The sequence below is a fragment of the Physeter macrocephalus genome, chromosome 4, assembly GCF_002837175.3.
Source record: "Physeter macrocephalus isolate SW-GA chromosome 4, ASM283717v5, whole genome shotgun sequence".
Taxonomy (NCBI): domain Eukaryota; kingdom Metazoa; phylum Chordata; class Mammalia; order Artiodactyla; family Physeteridae; genus Physeter; species Physeter macrocephalus.
In genome coordinates, this window is record NC_041217.1 from 75,110,735 (window position 1) to 75,130,830 (window position 20,096).

General features: G+C 38.7%; 1 protein-coding gene across 3 annotated transcripts in view; it reads right to left on the reverse strand.

Moving 5' to 3' along the window:
- The window catches only part of CTSS (cathepsin S), a 43,423-nt gene that overhangs the window by 11,342 nt on the left and 11,985 nt on the right, over positions 1 to 20,096 (reverse strand). For 2 of the 3 annotated variants that reach the window (XM_028488869.2, XM_028488870.2), the window contains 8 exons: positions 18,208 to 18,303; positions 17,637 to 17,705; positions 17,118 to 17,244; positions 14,097 to 14,219; positions 13,094 to 13,243; positions 11,087 to 11,314; positions 9,117 to 9,279; positions 8,135 to 8,237 (listed from right to left, as the gene is read on the reverse strand). In XM_028488869.2, the coding sequence (XP_028344670.1) occupies positions 8,135 to 8,237; positions 9,117 to 9,279; positions 11,087 to 11,314; positions 13,094 to 13,243; positions 14,097 to 14,219; positions 17,118 to 17,244; positions 17,637 to 17,705; positions 18,208 to 18,233 (989 nt within the window). In that variant the 5' untranslated portion in view covers positions 18,234 to 18,303. The remainder of the gene's footprint in view (positions 1 to 8,134; positions 8,238 to 9,116; positions 9,280 to 11,086; positions 11,315 to 13,093; positions 13,244 to 14,096; positions 14,220 to 17,117; positions 17,245 to 17,636; positions 17,706 to 18,207; positions 18,304 to 20,096) is intronic. The other variant, XM_028488871.2, reaches the window with a different exon arrangement.

Consider the following 20,096-nt stretch of genomic DNA (forward strand, 5'->3'; position numbering starts at 1 on the left):
ATGATGAATTGGGTGATTGGGATTGACATGTATACACTGATGTGTATAAAACTGATGACTAATAAGAACCTGCTGTATAAAAAAATACAATTAAATTTAAAAATTAAAAATAAAAAGAATCCACCTGCCAATGCAGGGGACACAGGTTCCAGCCCTGGTCCGGGAAGATCCCACATGTCGCCGAGCAACTAAGCCCATGCGCCACAACTACTGAGCCTGCTCTCTAGAGCCCGTGAACCACAACTACTAGCCCACGTGCCACAACTACTGAATCCCGCGCACCAAGAGCCCATGCTCTGCAACAAGAGAAGCCACCGCAATGAGAAGCCCGCTCACCGCAACGAAGAGTAGCCCCCGCTCGCCACAACTAGAGAAAAGCCCGCGTGCAGCAACAAAGACCCAACACAGCCAAAAAAAAAAAAAAAAAAAATCAGGCTCTCTTGAAAGATCATTCAACAGTTTTCAGTGAAGGAAAACGGAATATGTTCTTTCTTCTAACTTATATTTTAATAACAATGCCACTTATGGATGAAGAAGAGTTATTTCTGTACCAACCTCCAACCCAATCCATCAACTTACCGCATGACTTAGTGGCCCATCTATTTTGCAACTGTTTATTTTAGAGAGTTCACCAGATATTGCTTAAAGGTGTCCTGAGTGCTTAGCTTTTTGGTGTGTGTGTTTGCACGCATGGGTGTGTATGTGTGTGTGCATGCATGCGTGTGTGTGTGTGTGTTTAAGGTTCTGATGGGCACATAGTTAATACCTTTAATATTTTTTCCTCAGGCCAAAGTTGTCTCATGCCCAGTAACTGTGGAGCCTTCATTACTCATTGATCTGTATGTTAAATTAAACTCCTCCCTTTTTTTTGCAAAGACAATCTTGGCCCATCTTGTGGGCAGTCCCTTAGACTGGGGTGGCCTTCTGACCAAGTTTAGGCTCCTAAAATTTTCTAAGTACATAGCAGTTGTATCTCTAGCTCAGCTAGCTTTCTAAATTTATCGATCTGCCCATCACTGGCAACATAGACTATCCAAATACCTAAGGATCTTCTCAGATAGTTTAACCTCAAAATCTCTACTGCCTAATATTTAGGGAGATGTCCCTGAAAAATATGTAGTTCATCATTCCTCACTTAGATGCTCTAGTTTTATTCCTGAATTAAGTCAAACCACCAGAGGGTTGTATAATAAGGTATTTTGCATTATTTTGGTCCCCATAAAATAATTTTTACTCAGTTATGCTTGGTATTAAATCATTTGCCTATATGCTAGACATTCTGAAAGCATTCTGTAAAACTTCTAGCTGCACTTACGGTTGGGATGTTACTAAGGGCATAGTTTTCTGCATTAGATTGTATTCTCTTTATAGAGCTTCAAAGGAGGAATAATAATAAAAATAATAACTGATTTATTGGACATATTATGTGCCAGACACTATGTGCTAAGTGTTTTACATACATTATCTTGTTAAATCCTTATAGTAATCTTGAAACTATTATTCCCATTTTACAAATGGGAAAATTGAAAGTTAAATATATTAAATAACCTGCCTAAGGTCACACGGACAGTAAAGGAGCTAGGATTCTAAGCAAGTTCTGCCTGGCTTCAAAGTAAATGCTTTTATTTGCTATGCTATACTGTATTATAAAAAGAAGCTAAATACCCACGTCCAGAAAGGGAGAAAAATTCAGGGACATTGGATCAGTGTTATATATATACCAAAAAGATTAAGTGTAAACAAAAGGAAGATAAAAAAGAAGAGGCCAAATAGAGGAAGACTCCACATTCTTTTACTTAAGGTTAACTTGGTAGCACTGGAATGACATAGAATCTAACCTCTTAAGAGATCATTAAGAACAAGTTTGATAATATAAGAGGGTTTTGCTTGAGTCAACCTCTGTGCAGCCTGGAATTCATGACCATATCCAATCTGTCCTTGCTGGGATTTAGTTCCAGAATCGCTGTGGTCGTTCATAATTTGTTCCCTTCCTATCTCACATCTCTCTCTAACAGGCTTCTTATACTACTACCTTTATAAAAGAACATGCAGTTCCCTTAACTCATTTACTTTCTCTCAGTTCTAGACTGGCACATTTACCTTCCTCTGTTCTGATTGCCCTTCTTCATCTGGTTATTTCTTTCTCATCCTTCAAGATTCAGTCAAATAATCTGGCTAAAAGGCCCTCCCAGACTCCCCAGGCTATGCCAGGTACTCTTATTCTGTGCTTCCACTGCAACGGATGCATACCTCCATCTTAGCATTTATTACATTCTATTGCAATGGTCTGTACATGCACACACCTGTTTCCTTGACTCTACGTACTAAACTATGGGTATCTTGAAGGATGATAAGAAGGCTGTATTTTTCATTGCCTAGCACTGTGCTTGGCACATGGTAGGTACTATTTGTTGAATCAATGTATGAACAAAGATGCAAAAATGAACAAGAGGCTGTTCTACCTTTGAGGAGTTTATATTTTAGTGAATGGAACATGATTTATAGAAATAGCTATAACAGAAGGTACAATTTGTTAAATGCTATAATAGAATTTATAAAGCATTGCTAAAGCTTAGAAGTTAGAGAAACAATTCTGAGTAAATGAATGGGGTATGGAAGAGACAGCATTTGAGGTAGGTTGTTTTTGGAAGAATGAATAGGATTTTAATGATATTTTAAGGTTTTTTTTTCATTTTAAAAGTAATAAGTGGTTTGTTAAAGACAATTTTGAAAATACGTATAGGCAGACAAAGACAACCTTTTTTTTTTTTTTTTTGCTGTGCCGTGGGGCAGGTGGGATCCTAGATTTTTTTTTTTTTTTTTGGCCAAGCTCTGGCATGTGGGATCTTAGTTCCCTGACCAGGGATCAAATCCATGCCCCCTGCAGTGGAAGTGCAGAGTCTTAACCACTGGACTGACAGGGAGGTCCCAAAGACAACCATTATTAACATTTGGTATAATTTCTTCTGGTCCTTTAGTATAACATATATCAGAGAAATGGTGTATACTATTTTAAACTTAATACTTATATGGTATATAAATGTATTTATATGTATTTTTTCATTTAAACATATATTCCAAGTATTTTATTAGGTTATTAATAATGGTCTGAATAAATATAATTTCTAACACATGGACTGATTATGTCATAATTTATTTAACACTATATCTATTGTTAGGCATTTTTGATTGCTTACTAGTTTTCACTATTAAAGGAGAAGAATGCTACAATTTACATAAGTCAGGTGTGAAGTTTGCCCCAAATTTAGGATTATTTTCTTCATATAGATTCCAAGAAATGGAAATAATTGGATGAAGAATATGAACACTTAAAAAGTTCTTGATTCATATTATCAAACTGCTTTCAAGAAGGATTGTAAAACTTTACTCTTCCACCAGAATGTATAAGGGTGCCCATTTCACCACAGACAGTGGGGTTTCTGTAGGCAGCAATGGGCTTTAAGGGCATTTCAGAAAGATGAAACGGCCCAAGTAACAAATTAGAAATAGCTAAGTAGGGCTTCCCTGGTGGTGCAATGCCTGTCAATGCAGGGGACACGGGTTCGAGCCCTGGTCTGGGAAGATCCCACATGCCTTGGAGCGACTAAGTCCTGTGCCACAACTACTGAACCTGCACTCTAGAGCCCGTGAACCACAACTACTGAGCCCACGTGCCGCAACTACTGAAGCCCGCGTGCCTAGAGCCCGTGCTCCGCAAGAGAAGCCACCACAATGAGAAGCCCATGCACCACAACGAAGGGTAGCCCCCGCTCGCCGCAACTAGAGAAAGCCCGTGCACAGCAACGAAGACCCAATGCAGCCAAAAATTAATTAAATAAAGAAAATATCATTAGAAAAACTAGAAGAAAAAAGAAATAGCTAAGTGTCTCTAAACTTAAAGAATGATGAGAAAGTAGTTTGCTGTGGCCAGAGTGTGAGTATGGGTACATGAGAATATAGTGGAAGAAAAGTGTAAAAGGCTATGCTGGAAGGTACCTAGGGGAGACCCTTGAATACCTGGCCAGGAGTTTGGACATTATTTATTTATTTACTGTTTTTGGGTTTTTTTTTTTTTGCGGTACGTGGGCCTCTCACTGCTGTGGCCTCTCCCACTGCAGAGCACAGCCTCCGGACGCGCAGGCTGAGCGGCCATGGCCCACGGGCCCAGCCGCTCCGCGGCATGTGGGATCCTCCCGGACCGGGGCACGAACCCGTGTCCCCTGCATCGGCAGGCGGACTCTCAACCACTGCGCCACCAGGGAAGCCCTGGACTTTATTTTGACGAAAATGGTAGACTGTTTAGAATTTTGACCTTGGGTTTGGATGATACATATTTTAAGAAGATATTTCCATAGCTGGGTGATAAAGAGAATCTGAATTAATGTCATTAGGAATGGAAAAGAGAAAATACATATAAAGTATGATTCAGAGGCCTAAAGGACAGGGCTGTGTGGGTTTAGGGAGAGAAGGAAGAGCCCAAGATGATACCAAGGCTTTGATGATCTGAAGATGATGATGTATTACTCAAAATAGAAAATAATTTTCCCTTGAACTTACTCTGAAATCATTTTCATGGATGGGGGATTTAGGGCAAGTTGGGATAGGGAGAGGGGAAATTTGATTTTAGATTTGTTGAGTGAGAGAGAGAGAGAATGTGTGTGTGTGTGTATGTGTGTGTGTGTGTGTGTGTGTTGTAAGTGGAAGTAGGGCAGGTGGGTGGGGAATTTTGATTTTTAAAGTAGAGCTAAAGTTAGAAGTTGGACATAGAAGTCTGTTGCTTAGTAGAAAGGTAATTTTTAGAAATTGTGAACTGGGTATCATGCACATAATGGCGATAGATGAAGCTCAAGGATCAGAGGAGTTTGCTTTGGCATGGCTAGAGCTAGAGTGTAAGGGACAGGTGGAAGAAAATAACCTAAGAAATGAGGCTAAAGCTGATATATCAAAACAAGCCAGGAAAGTGATATGTCATAGATGTCATAGAACTAAATGCAGTAGAGAGTTTATAAAGCAGAGAAGTCTCTCACATTTCTGTGCCATTGCATATCCTTTTTGGGTCATTGGGCAACTTACTTCCCTCCTCCAACACATGAGCAGTTCCATTCATCTGAAAACTTGGTGCAAGTAGTGCCTTCTCTCTGGAGCTTTAGGCAGTTAGGCATCTCCTCTATGCCCCATAGCCATTTAGACATATTATACCATGATGTGTTGTATTTTATTGCTTAAAAATATATCTAATTCCCAAGTGGACTGTGAGCCCTTACAGGATAGGATGATTTCTCATTAATTTTTGTATTTCCAAGGCCTAGATAATGTCTGTCACATTGTAGATGCCTAGAAAATGCTTGCTAAATTAGTAAGTACTAAGAAGAGGTTTTGAATTAAAACCCTAAAAGATATATAATCTTCAAGAAGAAACTTCAATAGAGAAGAGGATTTACAATACCTACTGTAGGGAGTAAACAAGATATATATATAAGTGAAAGTATGGCTCCATTTAAAAAAGTTATCACCAGTCTAGACCCAAGCTGATCAGTACTGTGAATGGGTTATAAATGAACCAAGATATTAATCACCTCAACTACTTTCCCAATGGACCATGCAAATATTATCATCTTTGTGGGCCACAACATGAAAAAGATAGGAAAGTACCTTTTTGTTTGTTTATTTATGATTTGTAGACTAGGTACTTCCAGTAAAGATTTGAAGGGGGTTATGGGTTGAATTGTGTCCCTTCCAAATTAATATGTTGGAACCCTAACCCCCCCCAGTACTTCAGAATGTGACCTTATTTGGAAATAGAAGCATTGCAGATATAATTAGCCAAGAACAGGTCATTAGGGTGGGCCCTAATCCAATATGACCAGTCTTATAAAAAGAGAACATTGGACAGAAATACACATGCACCAGGGAGAATGTCATGTGGAAATGAAGGCAGAGATCAGGTGATGCTTCTACAAGCCAAAGAAAGCCAAAGATTGCCAGCAAAACTTCAGAAGCTAGAGGAAAGTCACAGCCCTTCTGATTTCTAGCCTCTAGAACTGTGAGACGATAAATTTCTGTTGTTTAAGCCACTCAGTTTGTGATATTTTGTTATGGGAGCCCTGGAAAACTAATACAAGGGGAAACTTGGAAACTAATACAAGGAGACACGTTTAAGTCTCAACTCTTCATATTTCCTCTTTTTTTTCCCTCTGAAAGCTACATTACTTTTGTTTGTGGGTTTTATGGATATCAGCTAATTCATGTATTGAGGGGCTGTTAGGTGCCACATACTGTGCTGAGGATTCAAAGACAAGACATAATCTCTGCCCCAAAGGCACATACAGAATATTGGAGTGATAGTTAGGTGAACATACAATTTAAATATAATGTGTAAAATATTCCAGTATGCATAGGATATTTTAGGAGTATAGAAAAAAAGACATTTTGCCTAGCCCAAGAATTTAGGGAAAACTTTCTGGTATAGATAATGCCTGAGCTGGTTTTGAAGGGAAAGGAGGAATAAACCAAGTGAGGAGAAAGGATGTTTCAGGCAGAGGGGCCAGCATAACCAAGATATGAAGATATTAAAGGTAAAATGATATGTATGGGAACTATAACTGTGTATGTTTCAATATAACTAGAATGAAAAATGTGAGACAAGTGCCAGGAATTGAGGCTGGCAAGGCAGGTAGGGACCAGACATAGGCGACTCATCTTTTCTACGAGGGAACATTCATCTCACAATGAATGGTACTAAGTATAAGAGGTATAAGCCCAGACTTATATTGTAGACAAACCAGATTGGAAGCAGTATAAAAGACAGATTTAAGAGTAAAGGAGACCTGGGTATATATCCAAAAAAACCAAAAACACTAATTCAAAAAGATACATGCACCCAAATGTTCATAGCAGCATTATTTATAACAGCCAAGACATGGAAACAACCTAAGTGTCCATCAACAGATGAATGGATAAAGAAGATGTGGTATATATATAATGGAATACCACTCAGCCATAAAAAAGAATGAAAATTTTGCCATTTGCAGCAACGTAGATGGACTTGGAGGACATTATGCTAAATGAAATAAGGCAAACAGAAAAATAAATACTGTATGATATTGCTTATATGTAGAATCTAAAAATTACAATAAACTAGTGAGTATAACATAAAAGAAGCAGACTCACAGATATAGAAAACAAAGTAGTGGTTACCAGTGGCAGGGTGGGGGAGTGGGCAGTACTCAGTATTGGGTATAAGATAGGCTCAAGGGTGTATTGTACAAGCCAGGGAATATAGCCAATATTTTGTAATAACTGTAAATGGAAATTAACCTTTAAAAATTGTGTAAAATAATTAAAAAATTTTTTTAATTAAAAAAGAAAAAGAAAGAGTAAAGGAGACCAGTTAGATGGCTATAGGGAAAGTCCAGGCAAGAGATGTCTCAACTAGAGCAATAATAGAAGAAATGGAGAGGGGGCAGAATCAAGGACAGATATGAGGTAAAATTAGTTCGACTTGTTGCTTGATTGGGTCTGGAGGATCTAAGACAAATCCACAGTATCTAATTGGGTAACTATGTTGTGTGGTGTTGCCTTTTAGTGAGATGGGAAGTTCTGAGAAGGAACGAAATGGTAGGGAGGGTACTGGGTTCCCTGGACATACTGAGTTTGGAGAAACCAAGATACGTGGAAGTGCATGTGTCCAGATAAATAAGTCTGAAGTTCAGGGCAGAGGTCAGAGCTAGAGCTAGAGATTTGAAAGCCATCAGCATATAGTTACAGCTGAAATCATAAGAATGGAATGATTGTATCCAAGAAAGATGTAGAAGAAGAAGAGTAATGGGCAGAGGATGGAGCCCTGGAGGAAAGACCAACAACTGGGGGCTAAGCAGAGGAATGGGTATTCATAAAGGAGACCAACAAGGAATGATCAGAGAAGTATTGTAGAAGATAAATCACGAAAACCAAGAGCTGACCACAGAATAAGAAGTGAAGAATTCTGAGTAATTTAAAATGTCACTTTATAAGAAGCTATAAATATTCACCATTTTCAATATCATGATGATCATCATCATAATCTCAAGAAAGCATTGGTTGAGGCTCCCTCAAATTCCTGATTTTACTTAAATATACATTAAAGTGTGAGTACCTGTTTTTCACAAGCCAGTAGTCTCTCCCATTAAGGTTACCATAGCCAATCACCAGTACACCATGATTCACAGTCTGAGTACACAAGGGGTCATAGTAGACACCTGAGAATAAAATATGGGTAGAGAAAAAGAGTAAGAGATGTGTGGCAATGAAGGACATTTGAAAATGCTATTTTATTAGACTGTTTGGGGTATATGTCAGGAACATATACTCTCACATATAAACTATTTAGAGTTCATGATTCTTTGCCATCAATGCTGTATTTGTCAGGGTTTTTGTTGTTGTTGTTGTTTTGTTTGTCTGTTTGTTTGTTTAGCCAAGTTTGGCATCAGTCTAATCACAGCTCCCTCAGAAATCTTTGATGAACTGCCACCTTTTTCTAATTATTTTTAAACTTATATTGTTGTATTTCTATGTATATATTCCTAAATTGTTTGTTCTATACATTTTCATCCTTTACTAAATTAAATGATCTTTAAGGTGAGGTTTAAAAAAAAAAAAAGATGATAACCTTCTAGTTTGTCTAATACAATGCTCTACCCTTAGTGGGCGCCCTCCTTGTACACTACTGTGTTGTACCTACACTCCACAGTGGCTACAGCAGCTAGGAGCTCAGGCTCTGGAGTCAGGCAGCACGGTTTCTAATTCCAGCTGACCACTTGCAGACTGTATGACTTTAGGCAAGTTAACCTAAGACTTAGTTTTTTCATCTGTAAAATAGGGCTATTGTAAGGATTAAATGAGATAATGCACAGAAAGAATTTAGCATAGTACCTGGACTGTACTCTTGGTAAATTTTGACAACTGTTATTTACTAATTAGAACTGGGTATAAAAATATGTATATGAAATGATAAGAGGCGGAGGATTCCGTTTAACCTAATATAAGCATCCAGAGGCATAGTGATGGGGAAGAAGAATATTCTTTCTTATGGTGCAAGGGCAGTATAAAGCACGAGGATAACATGTCTGGATTTTTACCACTTCTGTAGAAGAAGAAAGAATGGCGTGCATCTATAGCAACAGACACAGGTCCTTTGTTGGCCACAGCTTCTTTTAAGGCATCTTCACTGCCGAAGGGAAGTTCAATATACCTTGAACACGTGGCAGCTCGATTTTTTGCATCATACTGGCACTTTTCATCCTGTGGAAAAAGGGTAAATCAGATAAAAATGTATACTTCAACTTCCTTAATAAATCGACAGTATCCTAAAGTCTGGATTTCAAATATGCTTTCTTTCCTCATTTAGTCTTTTCAAGTGTCTAAGGATCCTTCTTCCTTTTAAAGAAAGAAACATAAAATCTCCCAAACCCTAATAGTTCTATGTTTCACCAATAACAGAGGAAATACAGAACTGTTCTATTGCTTTAAATTGTATACATCTTCATATGTGCAAATTTGCCAGGGTAATGTCTCTCAGACTCTAAGGTGGATTGCTAGGGGCATACTACATCAAGACTCGAGACTAGAGCTTTAAGATCTTTTTGATGGTATAATACCTGCAAGATGATCTGCAGTTTAGGGACTTCCCTGGTGGCACAGTGGTTAAGAATCCGCCTATCAGTGCAGGCCATGGGTTTAATCCCTGGTCGGGGAAGATCCCACATGCCGTGGAGCAACTAAGCCCGTGAGCCACAACTACTGAGTCCACAAGCTGCAACTACTGAAGCCCGTGCACCTAGAGCCCGTGCTCTACAACAAGAGAAGCCACTGCAAGAGAAGCCCACACACCGCAATGAAGAATAGCCCCTGCTCGCCGCAACTAGAGAAAGCCCACACAGCAAATAAATAAATAAATAAATAAATAAATAACATAATTTTTTTTAAAATGCCAAAACAAGTCTCAAAACAAAAATCTAAATATAACAAATTTGAATCAAAACATAATAAACCAGTCTTAAAAAAATGATCTGCAGTTTAAATATTGGTTTAAAAACACCATATTTCAAGTGAGAAAGGGGAGTTTACAAATTCATGTTTGTTGTATATACAACTATGTTTTTAAAATGCTTAAAAGGAAAAAGAACTGAAAGAAATAAACCAAAAAAATAGCGGTTAAGGTAAGAAGTTTTTGAATGATTTTTTAATCTTTTCTAAATTTTCTGTCATATGGACAGAAAAGTGTGATGAACCTGCAAGGAGGAGGAGAGCATTATTTAGCTTTTTAGAAGGTAGAAGAAAGATGGCTGATGATCTGAGAATAAGGTTGAGGATAGGAGGTTGTGGGACAAAAAAGTTTAAATACCAGGCAGATATACAGAAAGAATTTTAAGGAAGGTTTGCTGAAAATCTATTTTTTTAATAATTAATTTTTATTATTATTATTTTTGGCTGTGTTGGGTCTTCATTGCTGCACACGGGCTTTCTCTAGTTGCGGCGAGCAGGGGCTACTCTTTGTTGCAGTGCATGGGCTTCTCATTGTGGTAGCTTCTCTTGTTGCAGAGCATGGGATCTAGGAGCATGGGCTTCAGTAGTTGTGGCACACGGGCTCAGTAGTTGTGGCTCGCAGGCTCCAGAGCACAGGCTCAGTAGTTGTGGCACACAGGCTTAGTTGCTCCGCGGCACGTGGGATCTTCCTGGACCAGGCCTCAAACCCATGTTCCCTGCATTGGCAGGCGGATTCTTAACCACTGGACCATGGAAGTCCCTGAAAATCTATTTTTAATCATGAACTCTGCTTGCTTGTTTAAAAATCATTGTGCGACTGATAAATTAAGTAGGCTGCTGCATAAGAAAGATAACTCTTGAGAATTTAAGAATTCTTGATGGAGGTTCATTCTCTCTCTTTCTCTCTCTCTCATACACACACACACACACACACACACACACACACACACAAACCAAGCAGCACTGCTTCTCAAGCAATTGGCTTGGTGATAAGTTTAGTACAGTGAGTTGGAGGGATAGCATGAGGTCAAGGGGCAGCACAAAAAGTTTGCTTGTGGCACACCATGGCTTTGTAGGGATAGGAAGCTTCTGAATCGATGCCGTTGTTATCAATGATATATTGGAAAGCCTCTGTCATGAAGCCACCATTGCAGCCTTTGTTCCCATATTTTTCAGTTGAGCAATCCACCAGGTTCTGTGCACTCAGAGACACCAGCTTTCCTGTTTTCAGCTTCACTTGGGCTTCCAGGGCTCCCACAGCACTGAAAGCCCAACAAGCACCACAAGAGCCCTAAAACAGAGACAAAGTCACAAGGGCAATCACAGAGTCAGTAAGGATGACTTCCATAACACAAACTGGGCAACTTCCAACATGTCAGCACTTTCAGCAGTTCCAGGAAGAGCTCCCCCCACTACAGTTTCCTCTTCCCTTAGGCCATGGCAATGAAGACCAAATACTTGATTTTTCTCTGGGCAAGGTCTAACCTTAATAAATATTTACGAACGGCTGAGCTCAGAGCATAATTGCCATATTCAAATATATTAAGAAACAGTACTTACTGAGCATGTATCAAATCCCAGCTATTTTCACCCCAGAGTAAGGGAGATAAATGCTAATAGTAAAGTGATTTTTGAGAGGAACTCATTTAGGTCAAGGGATGATTCCCTTGACCTAAAATACTCTTCCTCCTGCCAAATAATGCCTGAAACATAAGGTTAGCATTTTTCAGACATTTTTAACTATAGAATTTTTTTGGTCATAAGATATTTTACAGGAAAGCATAAACAAACAGAAAAACACAAAGTTGCTTTAGTTTAAAAAGGTGCAGAGTGTTCTAAGCCACATCATAATTGTTCTCTCTCTCTCTACCTCATCCCACTCTGCTCTCTAGTGGAAGGAAGCAAATTCAATTTGCTTTTGGTCAAAGCAAAATAACCCCCTAAAATGCAAGTACCCAGAGAAAGGATCTCATTAAATTATTTATAGTTAACACTTAGATATGTAGTTTATTGGGTCTTCTTTTTTTTTTTTTTTTTTTTGTGGTACGCGGGCCTCTCACTGTTGTGGCCTCTCCCGTTGTGGAGCACAGGCTCTGGATGCACAGGCTCAGCGGCCATGGCTCACGGGCCCAGCCGCTCCGCGACATGTGGGATCTTCCCGGACCGGGGCACGAACCCGTGTCCCCTGCATCGTCAGGCGGACTCTCAACCACTGCACCACCAGGGAAGCCCTACTGGGTCTTCTTAATACTTTTGTTTTAGGGAAGCTCCAGTAAGAAACCCAAAACTAGTTGAAAGAAAAATATCTAGGTAGAAAAGAATAAGAGATTAGCAGTATCATTCACTTCTTAATTTTTCTATTCTTCTTTGGTCACAAGCTGGGGCAGCTGCTCAGGACACTGATTCTTTTCCCTTATCCTGACCTCTAAGGTGATACATGTCTTTTATTCTTAGTTATCCCTAACTAATTTAGGATTTTGTAGCTTTCTTTCTTCTTTTTTTTTTTACAAGCAAATTAAAGGAAATACAAAAACATAGGAACAAATTTATAAAGTCCATATTTCTTATTCTAACAACGTAAGCCTAGTCATGAATTAACTTGACCACTACAATCTACAGGCCACTCTTAGCTCTAGTTTTTCCTCTCCTTCAACCCTGAAATTCATAAGTGAGATGGAGGAATAAACTTCCTGACTGACATTCTCTCACACACGATACTATTTCTCAAGTAATTGGCTTGGTGGAGGGTCCAGTGCAGTTGATGGATAGCATGAACACTAAAGGTCTGTCTTAAAGACCTATTTGCTTAATTCACAGTTTTTTGCTTAGTCTAATACTGATGGCTCTAACCTTTGATGTTCTCAGCACTGTGGGGAATATAAAAAGTATCATATGTGCTCCTGGCCCTCCAGGAGCTCACAATGTAGTTGGGAAGACAAGAATAGCAAACATACTTAGAAAGGAACCTAAGGGACTATGAGATTCACTGCCAGATTACGTAGCTAGACTCAGTATTTAAGGAAGAGAGATCTTGATCTGGGGTACTGAGGCCTGGGATGACAATACTCACCTGGTATTTCACTTCAGTAACACACCCCTTCTCTCTCCAGTCCAGAGAATCAGGCAATTTCTGATTAGGGTTTGACTTGTAAGTGACATTTCTCTGCCATTGGCTGGGAACTCTCAGGGAACTCATCAAAGATATCACTTCTTCACTGGTCTACAAAGATATATACATAGCTCCTTTCACTTATACCCTTCTTTTCAATATCCCGATAACTGTAACTGTGAATATATTTAACAACTGAGAGAAACAAGTGGTAGTAACTGTGGTAGTAACTGTGACTAACATAGGTAACTATCTGGAAGGTGAATTATCTGGGTCTCTTTAGTCTTACACTTTGCCATTAGCATCACAGTTAGCCATTGGGAAGGAGAAGAAGAAAATGATAAAAACTAGGTTACAAAGAGGCAGATTTTTGGTTCAAAGCAAGGCAGAATTTTATAAAAGGGTTGTCTAAAAAGTGGACTAAACTGGTTTTCCATGTGAGAAAGAATTATAAAAGAGATTCCTGCATTTAATCTACTTAGAGTGTTCGCTTCCAAGGGGTACTATGATTCTTAATTTTGGCCACAGTGAAAAAGTTTTGTAGGGTAGAACAGAATCTAATAACTAATGGGAGATGATTTGTGATATTAAATACCCACACTCCCCCATTAAGAAAGCAAGTGGACCATATTAAATCATCAATTTAGACTTACATAACTATGGTAACTTATTCTAAAATATTTTGAGTAGCCTTTAGGCAATGCTTTCTAGAATTAATAAAAATAAAAGTAACAGTGGTCTGCGAGTTAAAAATACTCCTTTAAAGAAGAGATTTGTTAAGGAAAGTGATCACAGTAGGACCAAAGAAGGAATCTGTACAAATTCTTATGTCCTTAAATTCTGTTTTCTAATTTTATACACATACAGAAAACACTCCTTTGTTGTTTACCTTCAATTTGCCTTTGGGGAGACAGAAATCCTGTTTACCCAGAGATGAAAATAGGATTATTTATAATTTACCTACCATGTCTCCCAGGTGGTTCATGCCTAGATCATATGAATGCATTCCCATTGAATGCTCCAGATTGTGAAGCATCACAGTTTTTAGATTCTTTTCCCAGATGAGACGCCGTGCTACTTCCTCATTCTAAAATATAAGGAAAAAGAACATAGTTATACTGAATCCTTCAAAAATGTGTTCAATAATGAAAGTAAACATATTATGAAGCATTCTATTAAGTGTGGATCTGTTTGGGAGCATGCAAATAAATGAATATATCCAATATAACTGGTAAAATTGCAAAGTAATCTTAACTCTTCCTCTTAATTGCTCTGATGGTGATTAATATCATTTTAGATATACACAATGAACTTCCTCAATTTGCTAAAAAGTTTTTTTTAGAAACTGCAGTTTGTTGAAGTATATCCTTTGTAAGTGGTAAACTCACTTAATCATGATAGGTCTTTAAAAAATATTTTCTTTTTTACCCTCACTCTTGAAAAATAGTTTAGCTGATTATAAATCTCTAGCTCTTTTTATTCAGTTATTTGAAGATATTTCTCCATTGTCTTCTGATATCTACTATTGCAGATTAGAGGTCTGTTGTCAGTCTAATTGTTGTAATGTTTTTAACTTTGGTACTTCTGCGATTTTCTTTCTCTTTGATGTTTTGCAGCTTCATTACATGTTTGTGGGTGTGGGTTTCTTTATTTTCCTCTCCTGGGTACTTTTAATTGGAAAGCACTTTTGACTGGAGGACTCAGGAACATTTTTTTTTCATATCTGGAAAATTCTCAACCAGTATCTCTTCAAATATTGCTTCTCCACCATTCCATCGGATGGAGCCACAAACTCTCTTTCATCTCTTTACCTGCATTTTCACAGTTTTTCCTTTTATTTTTGTGTGCTGCCTTCTTGATGAATGCCTCAGTACTATCTTTCAGATTGCTGATTCTATCCAGCTCTTTCTAGCCTGGAGTTTATCCCTTTTATTGAGTTCTTATTTCAATGACTATACTTTTTTCATTTCTGAGATTTCTAATTGGATTTCTAATACATTTCACAATTTCTTGTTCATTCATGCAGATGTTATTCCATTATACATACTTTTAAAAATAATTTTGGTCTTATTATCCTAATTTTATCCAGAGTGAATTCATATTCAGACTGTTGATTTTGTTGCCCTCCAGGAGCTTCATTTACATAGAATGCAATGTACATGGTGCCTCCTAGAATCGCCAACCTTCACCTCCACCCCCAAGGCCAGAGTTTACGACAAGCCATAGCCCAATGAGCAGTCAACAATAACTCTTTTCTGCCTCATCTCATTGAATATTAGAACCCAGGCCTAGTCCCTGGTTCTAGGTAGTAAGTCTGGATGCAGTCCCTCTGTCTTGGAGCAAGATCTTACTGTTACCCCAGTAATGGACATGTACAGATATACTTCCAAACCACTAGAGGGAAAAAATGAAATAAAGAAAAAATAAATCTAATGAAGTATAGGAAAGAAAAAAAGAAGAGAACTTTGAGATACATTTTAATGGTAGGATACTAATCAAAAGTCATTTTCATTCCTCCTGATGGACTAGAATAATTAAAAAGCGAGATAATATTCATTTAACCAAATAGTGGTGCTAACTGCACATCTAACTCTAGTTAACGTTGAAATTACAGGTCTGATCCTAAAGGGGAGTGGGTGAGGGTGAAATTCATCACTACTAAGAAAACAACTCAGAGCATTTTTATACAAAAATCATACATCAGTTCTTCCCTAGTGGCACAGTGGTTGAGAGTCTGCCTGCTAATGCAGGGGACGCATGTTCGAGCCCTGTTCTGGGAGGATCCCACATGCCGCGGAGCAACTGGGCCTGTGAGCCACAACTACTGAGCCTGCGCGTCTGGAGCCTGTGCTCCGCAACAAGAGAGGCAGCAATAGTGAGAGGCCCGTGCACTGTGATGAAGAGTGGCCCCCGCTTGCCACAACTAGAGAAAGCCCTCGCACAGAAATGAAGACCCAACACAGCCATAAATTAATAAATAAATAGAGCCAAGCATTAAAAAAAAAAAATCATATAAGTAAATATATAATCCTTGCTTATAAACTCAGAAATATTATACAGTTATAGGACTTAGTTATTTGAAGCACCAGGGTTAAAATCTTAAAATCAATCAAGAAGTATGTTTTGAAATAAAAATAAAAGTACAAACTGGGAAGTGAGAGTCAAGAAATAATATCCGCCAGTGCTTCTCTATGCCAGGGACTGAAAGAGGCCTTTTTTGTTCCTCAAACATGCACTCCTCCCCTCTTGACTTGGGACTTGAACTCCAGTTTTCTACTTTGCTTGCTCCCTGGCTTCTATCCATTCTCTGCTCAAATGTCACCTTATATGTGAAGCCTTACTTGACCATTCTATCATATGTATAAAATAATCACTCCCAACCCCTCACAGCCATCACACAGGACCCTTCCAACTCCCCTATGCCTTGCTTTATTTTTCTCTACTTCTTTCCTGTCTCTCCTTTTAGGATATAAGCTCCATAAAAACAGGAACTTTGGGACTTCTCTGGTGGCGCAGTGGTTAAGAATCCGCCTGCCAATGCAGGGGTCACGGGTTCGAGCTCTGGTCCAGGTACATCCCACATGCTGCGGAGCAACTAAGCCCGTGCACCACAACTACTGAGCCTGAGCTCTAGAGCCCGTGAGCCACAACTATTGACCCCACATGCTACAACTACTGAAGCCCTCATGCCTAGAAGCCACCGCAATGAGAAGCCCACACAAAGCAACGAAGAGTAGCCCCTGCTTGCCACAACTAGAGAAAGCCCGTGCACAGCAACAAAGACCCAACGCAGCCAAAAATAAATAAATAAATTTATTTTTTTAAAAAAAACAACAGGAACTTAATTTTGTTTCCTGATGTATCTCTAGTACCAAGAACAGAATCTGGCAAGAGAGGAGTGTGTAACATTTATTGAAAACACTGCTTGTCACAATATGTAGGGTACTTGAGTAAAAGCAAATTGCTCAAGTGGCAGCCCATCTACCTGTTCCTTGTATTGTTTCCTATAGGTTTTCTTCCAGAGATCCCAGTGATGATCCAGAGTGGAATCTCTGTGCTGTTGTGCCATCACAGAGGAGCACAGCAGGAGCACCCACACCAGCCACTTCATTCTGTTAAAGGAAAAAGGTAACATAGGAAGAGTAGCTGTTAGCTGCATCTATTGTGACCATATTTTTTTCACAACAAAAAGTAGGAATGCAGAGTCTGTCAAAGGGACAGAATATTACAAAGCAGAATTATGCAGGAAACTTTCTGGATTATATAGTGACAGGGAGTAACTGCAGATTTTTGTCTGAAATACCACTTCCAATTCTTAGTAGCACTTTAAAAGTGATTTTCAAAAAGTTTCCTGATATCTGGTAAGCCAAATTTACATCTAAGTTTGGGGGATGTGGAGATGAGGAAGCAGGGACTTTATAGGATTTGACAACAAATCTAACCAAGGGAAATCCTCTTTCCTCCTTTCCAGAAAAAAAAAAAAATCCTTAAGAAGAAGGCATACCTTTGAAAAATCAGTTTATCTTCATAATTTTTGAATACACGAGCTCCTCTTAACTGGTCTATCCACAACCTTCAGAGATAGTTAAAAGATAACTCCTGTGTATTGCTTTCCCATCCTTGGATCATTTTTACCTTTTAATCTTTTTTTTTCCCAGAAAAATCAAAATATCTATTTCAAAAGAAGAGGTTAACTGCTTTTGAAAACACCACTTCTATATTTAATACAAAGATACTTTAACAGAAATTCAGTGACTAACTCCCTCAAACTGGATTCTACTTCCTTTTCCACTTCTTTTTAATTCAAAACGGCTAGATTTTTAACCATGTAAATCTTCAAATTATATTCCAAAGAAAGCTATGTGTCCACCTCAGGCTTTAGACGTTTAAGCAGACATTAACTTTTCAAAAATAGACTATTTTTAGTCAAAAAAAGAAGAGGCAAATTGAGAAACAATGATTTTTTAGTTTACTTCCTGTAACAAATGATGTAAAACCTGCCAGGCAGAGCAAGCTAAAAACACAAATGAAGGATTTAAGGACCAAGTAGGAGAAAAAGAACAGACAGTACGTACATGATAGAACCAGCCGGTACTCCCATACTAAGAATGCTTGATGGTGGGCTCTCTCCAAAGATTTCAAAGGCAGCAAAGAGACTTCAGTTAAAGTGACTTTAAAAAGAAATTGGAACTTGTCACATGAGGTATCCACAATGAGGAAGTGAACTTTCATTTCAGTTTCATTTAAAATCTAACTAGATTTGCTACCTATGGCTCTCTCGCTGCAGTTTTGGAGATAAAGCAGGTGCAGTAAACCATCAAAAAGAGCCCCCAGTAGAGGAGATCAGTAGAAAAAGCTCAGCAAAATAACACCAGTACACGTTTACCCTTTAATTTTTCATCATTTTGATTATTCACTTTACCTAGAAACAACAATTTTCAGATGGAAAACTTTAGCTATGAAGAGATCGGGACTAAGTTCCTGAAATCCCAGCTTCCTCCATGATTTCCTAGGAAAATCCACCTGATTCTTTTTAACACAACTCATCCATGATCTACTGTTGTCTAATTCTCACCCAGATGAGAATTCCCATTTATACATGGGTCAGTTTCTGAGCCCACCGATCTGTTTTTTAATCTATTGCCCCTTCAACACAACACAGTTTTTTTTGTTTGTTTGTTTTTTGTTATTTTGCGGTACGCGGGCCTCTCACTGTTGTGGCCTCTCCTGTTGCCGAGCACAGGCTCCGGACGCGCAGGCCCAGCGGCCACGGCATGGCTTACGGACCCAGCCTCTCCGCGGCATGTGGGATCTTCCCGGACTGGGCACGAACCCGTGTCCCCTGCATCGGCAGGCGGACACTCAACCACTGCGCCACCAGGGAAGCCCCCCCACAGTTTTAATTAAAATAGCTTTGAATATGTCTCAATGTCTAATAGGGTAAGTCACCCCTGCCACTTCTATGTTTGTTCTTCTTTTTCAAAGTTGTCTTAACATTTTGTGCCTGTTAACTTTTCCATATGAGTTTTAAAAATCAGTTTATCAAGCTTCCTGAAAAATTCTGTCAGTTTTTATTTAAATTGATATATTTATATTAAATTACTATATGTATTATAAATAAAGTTTAATACACACACACATAGATAAATTTGTGGAGACTCAGTATCATTACAATGTTGAATATTCTTACCTGTAGCAGACATTTTCATGTTTGTAGCCATCTAGCTTTTTAAATTTTTATTTATTTATTTATTTTTTAAAAAGATTTTTATTTATTTATTTTGGCGGCACTGGGTTTTAGTTGCGGCGCACGGGATCTTCATTGCGGCATGTGGACTCTTAGTTGAGGCATGCGGACTCTTAGTTGCAACATGAGAACTAAGCTGTGGCATGCATGTGGGATCTAGTTCCCTGACCAAGGATTGAACCCAGGTCCCCTGCATTGGGAGCACGGAGTCTTACCTACTGGACCACCAGGGAAGTCTCCCATCTAGTTTTTTTTTTAAAAAGATTTTTATTATGGAAAAAACATTTTTCAACATCTTTATTGGAGTACAATTGCTTTACAATGTTGTGTTAGCTTCTGCTGTATAACAAAGTGAATCAGCTATATGTATACATATATCCCCATATTCCCGCTCTCTTGCATCTCCCTCCCACCCCTCTAGGTGGTCACAAAGCACCGAGCTGATCTCCCGGTGTTCTGCAGCTGCTTCCAACTAGCTATCTATTTTACATGTGGTAGTGTATATATGTCCATGCCACGCTCGCACTTCGTCCCAGCTTACCCTTCCCCCTCCCGTGTCCTCAAGTCCATTTTCTACATCTGTGTCTTTATTCCTGTCCTGCCCCTAGGTTCATCAGAGCCATTTTTTTCTTAGATTCCATATATATGTGTTAGCATACGGTATTTGTTTTTCTCTTTCTGACTTACTTCACTCTGTGTGACAGATTCTAGGTCCAT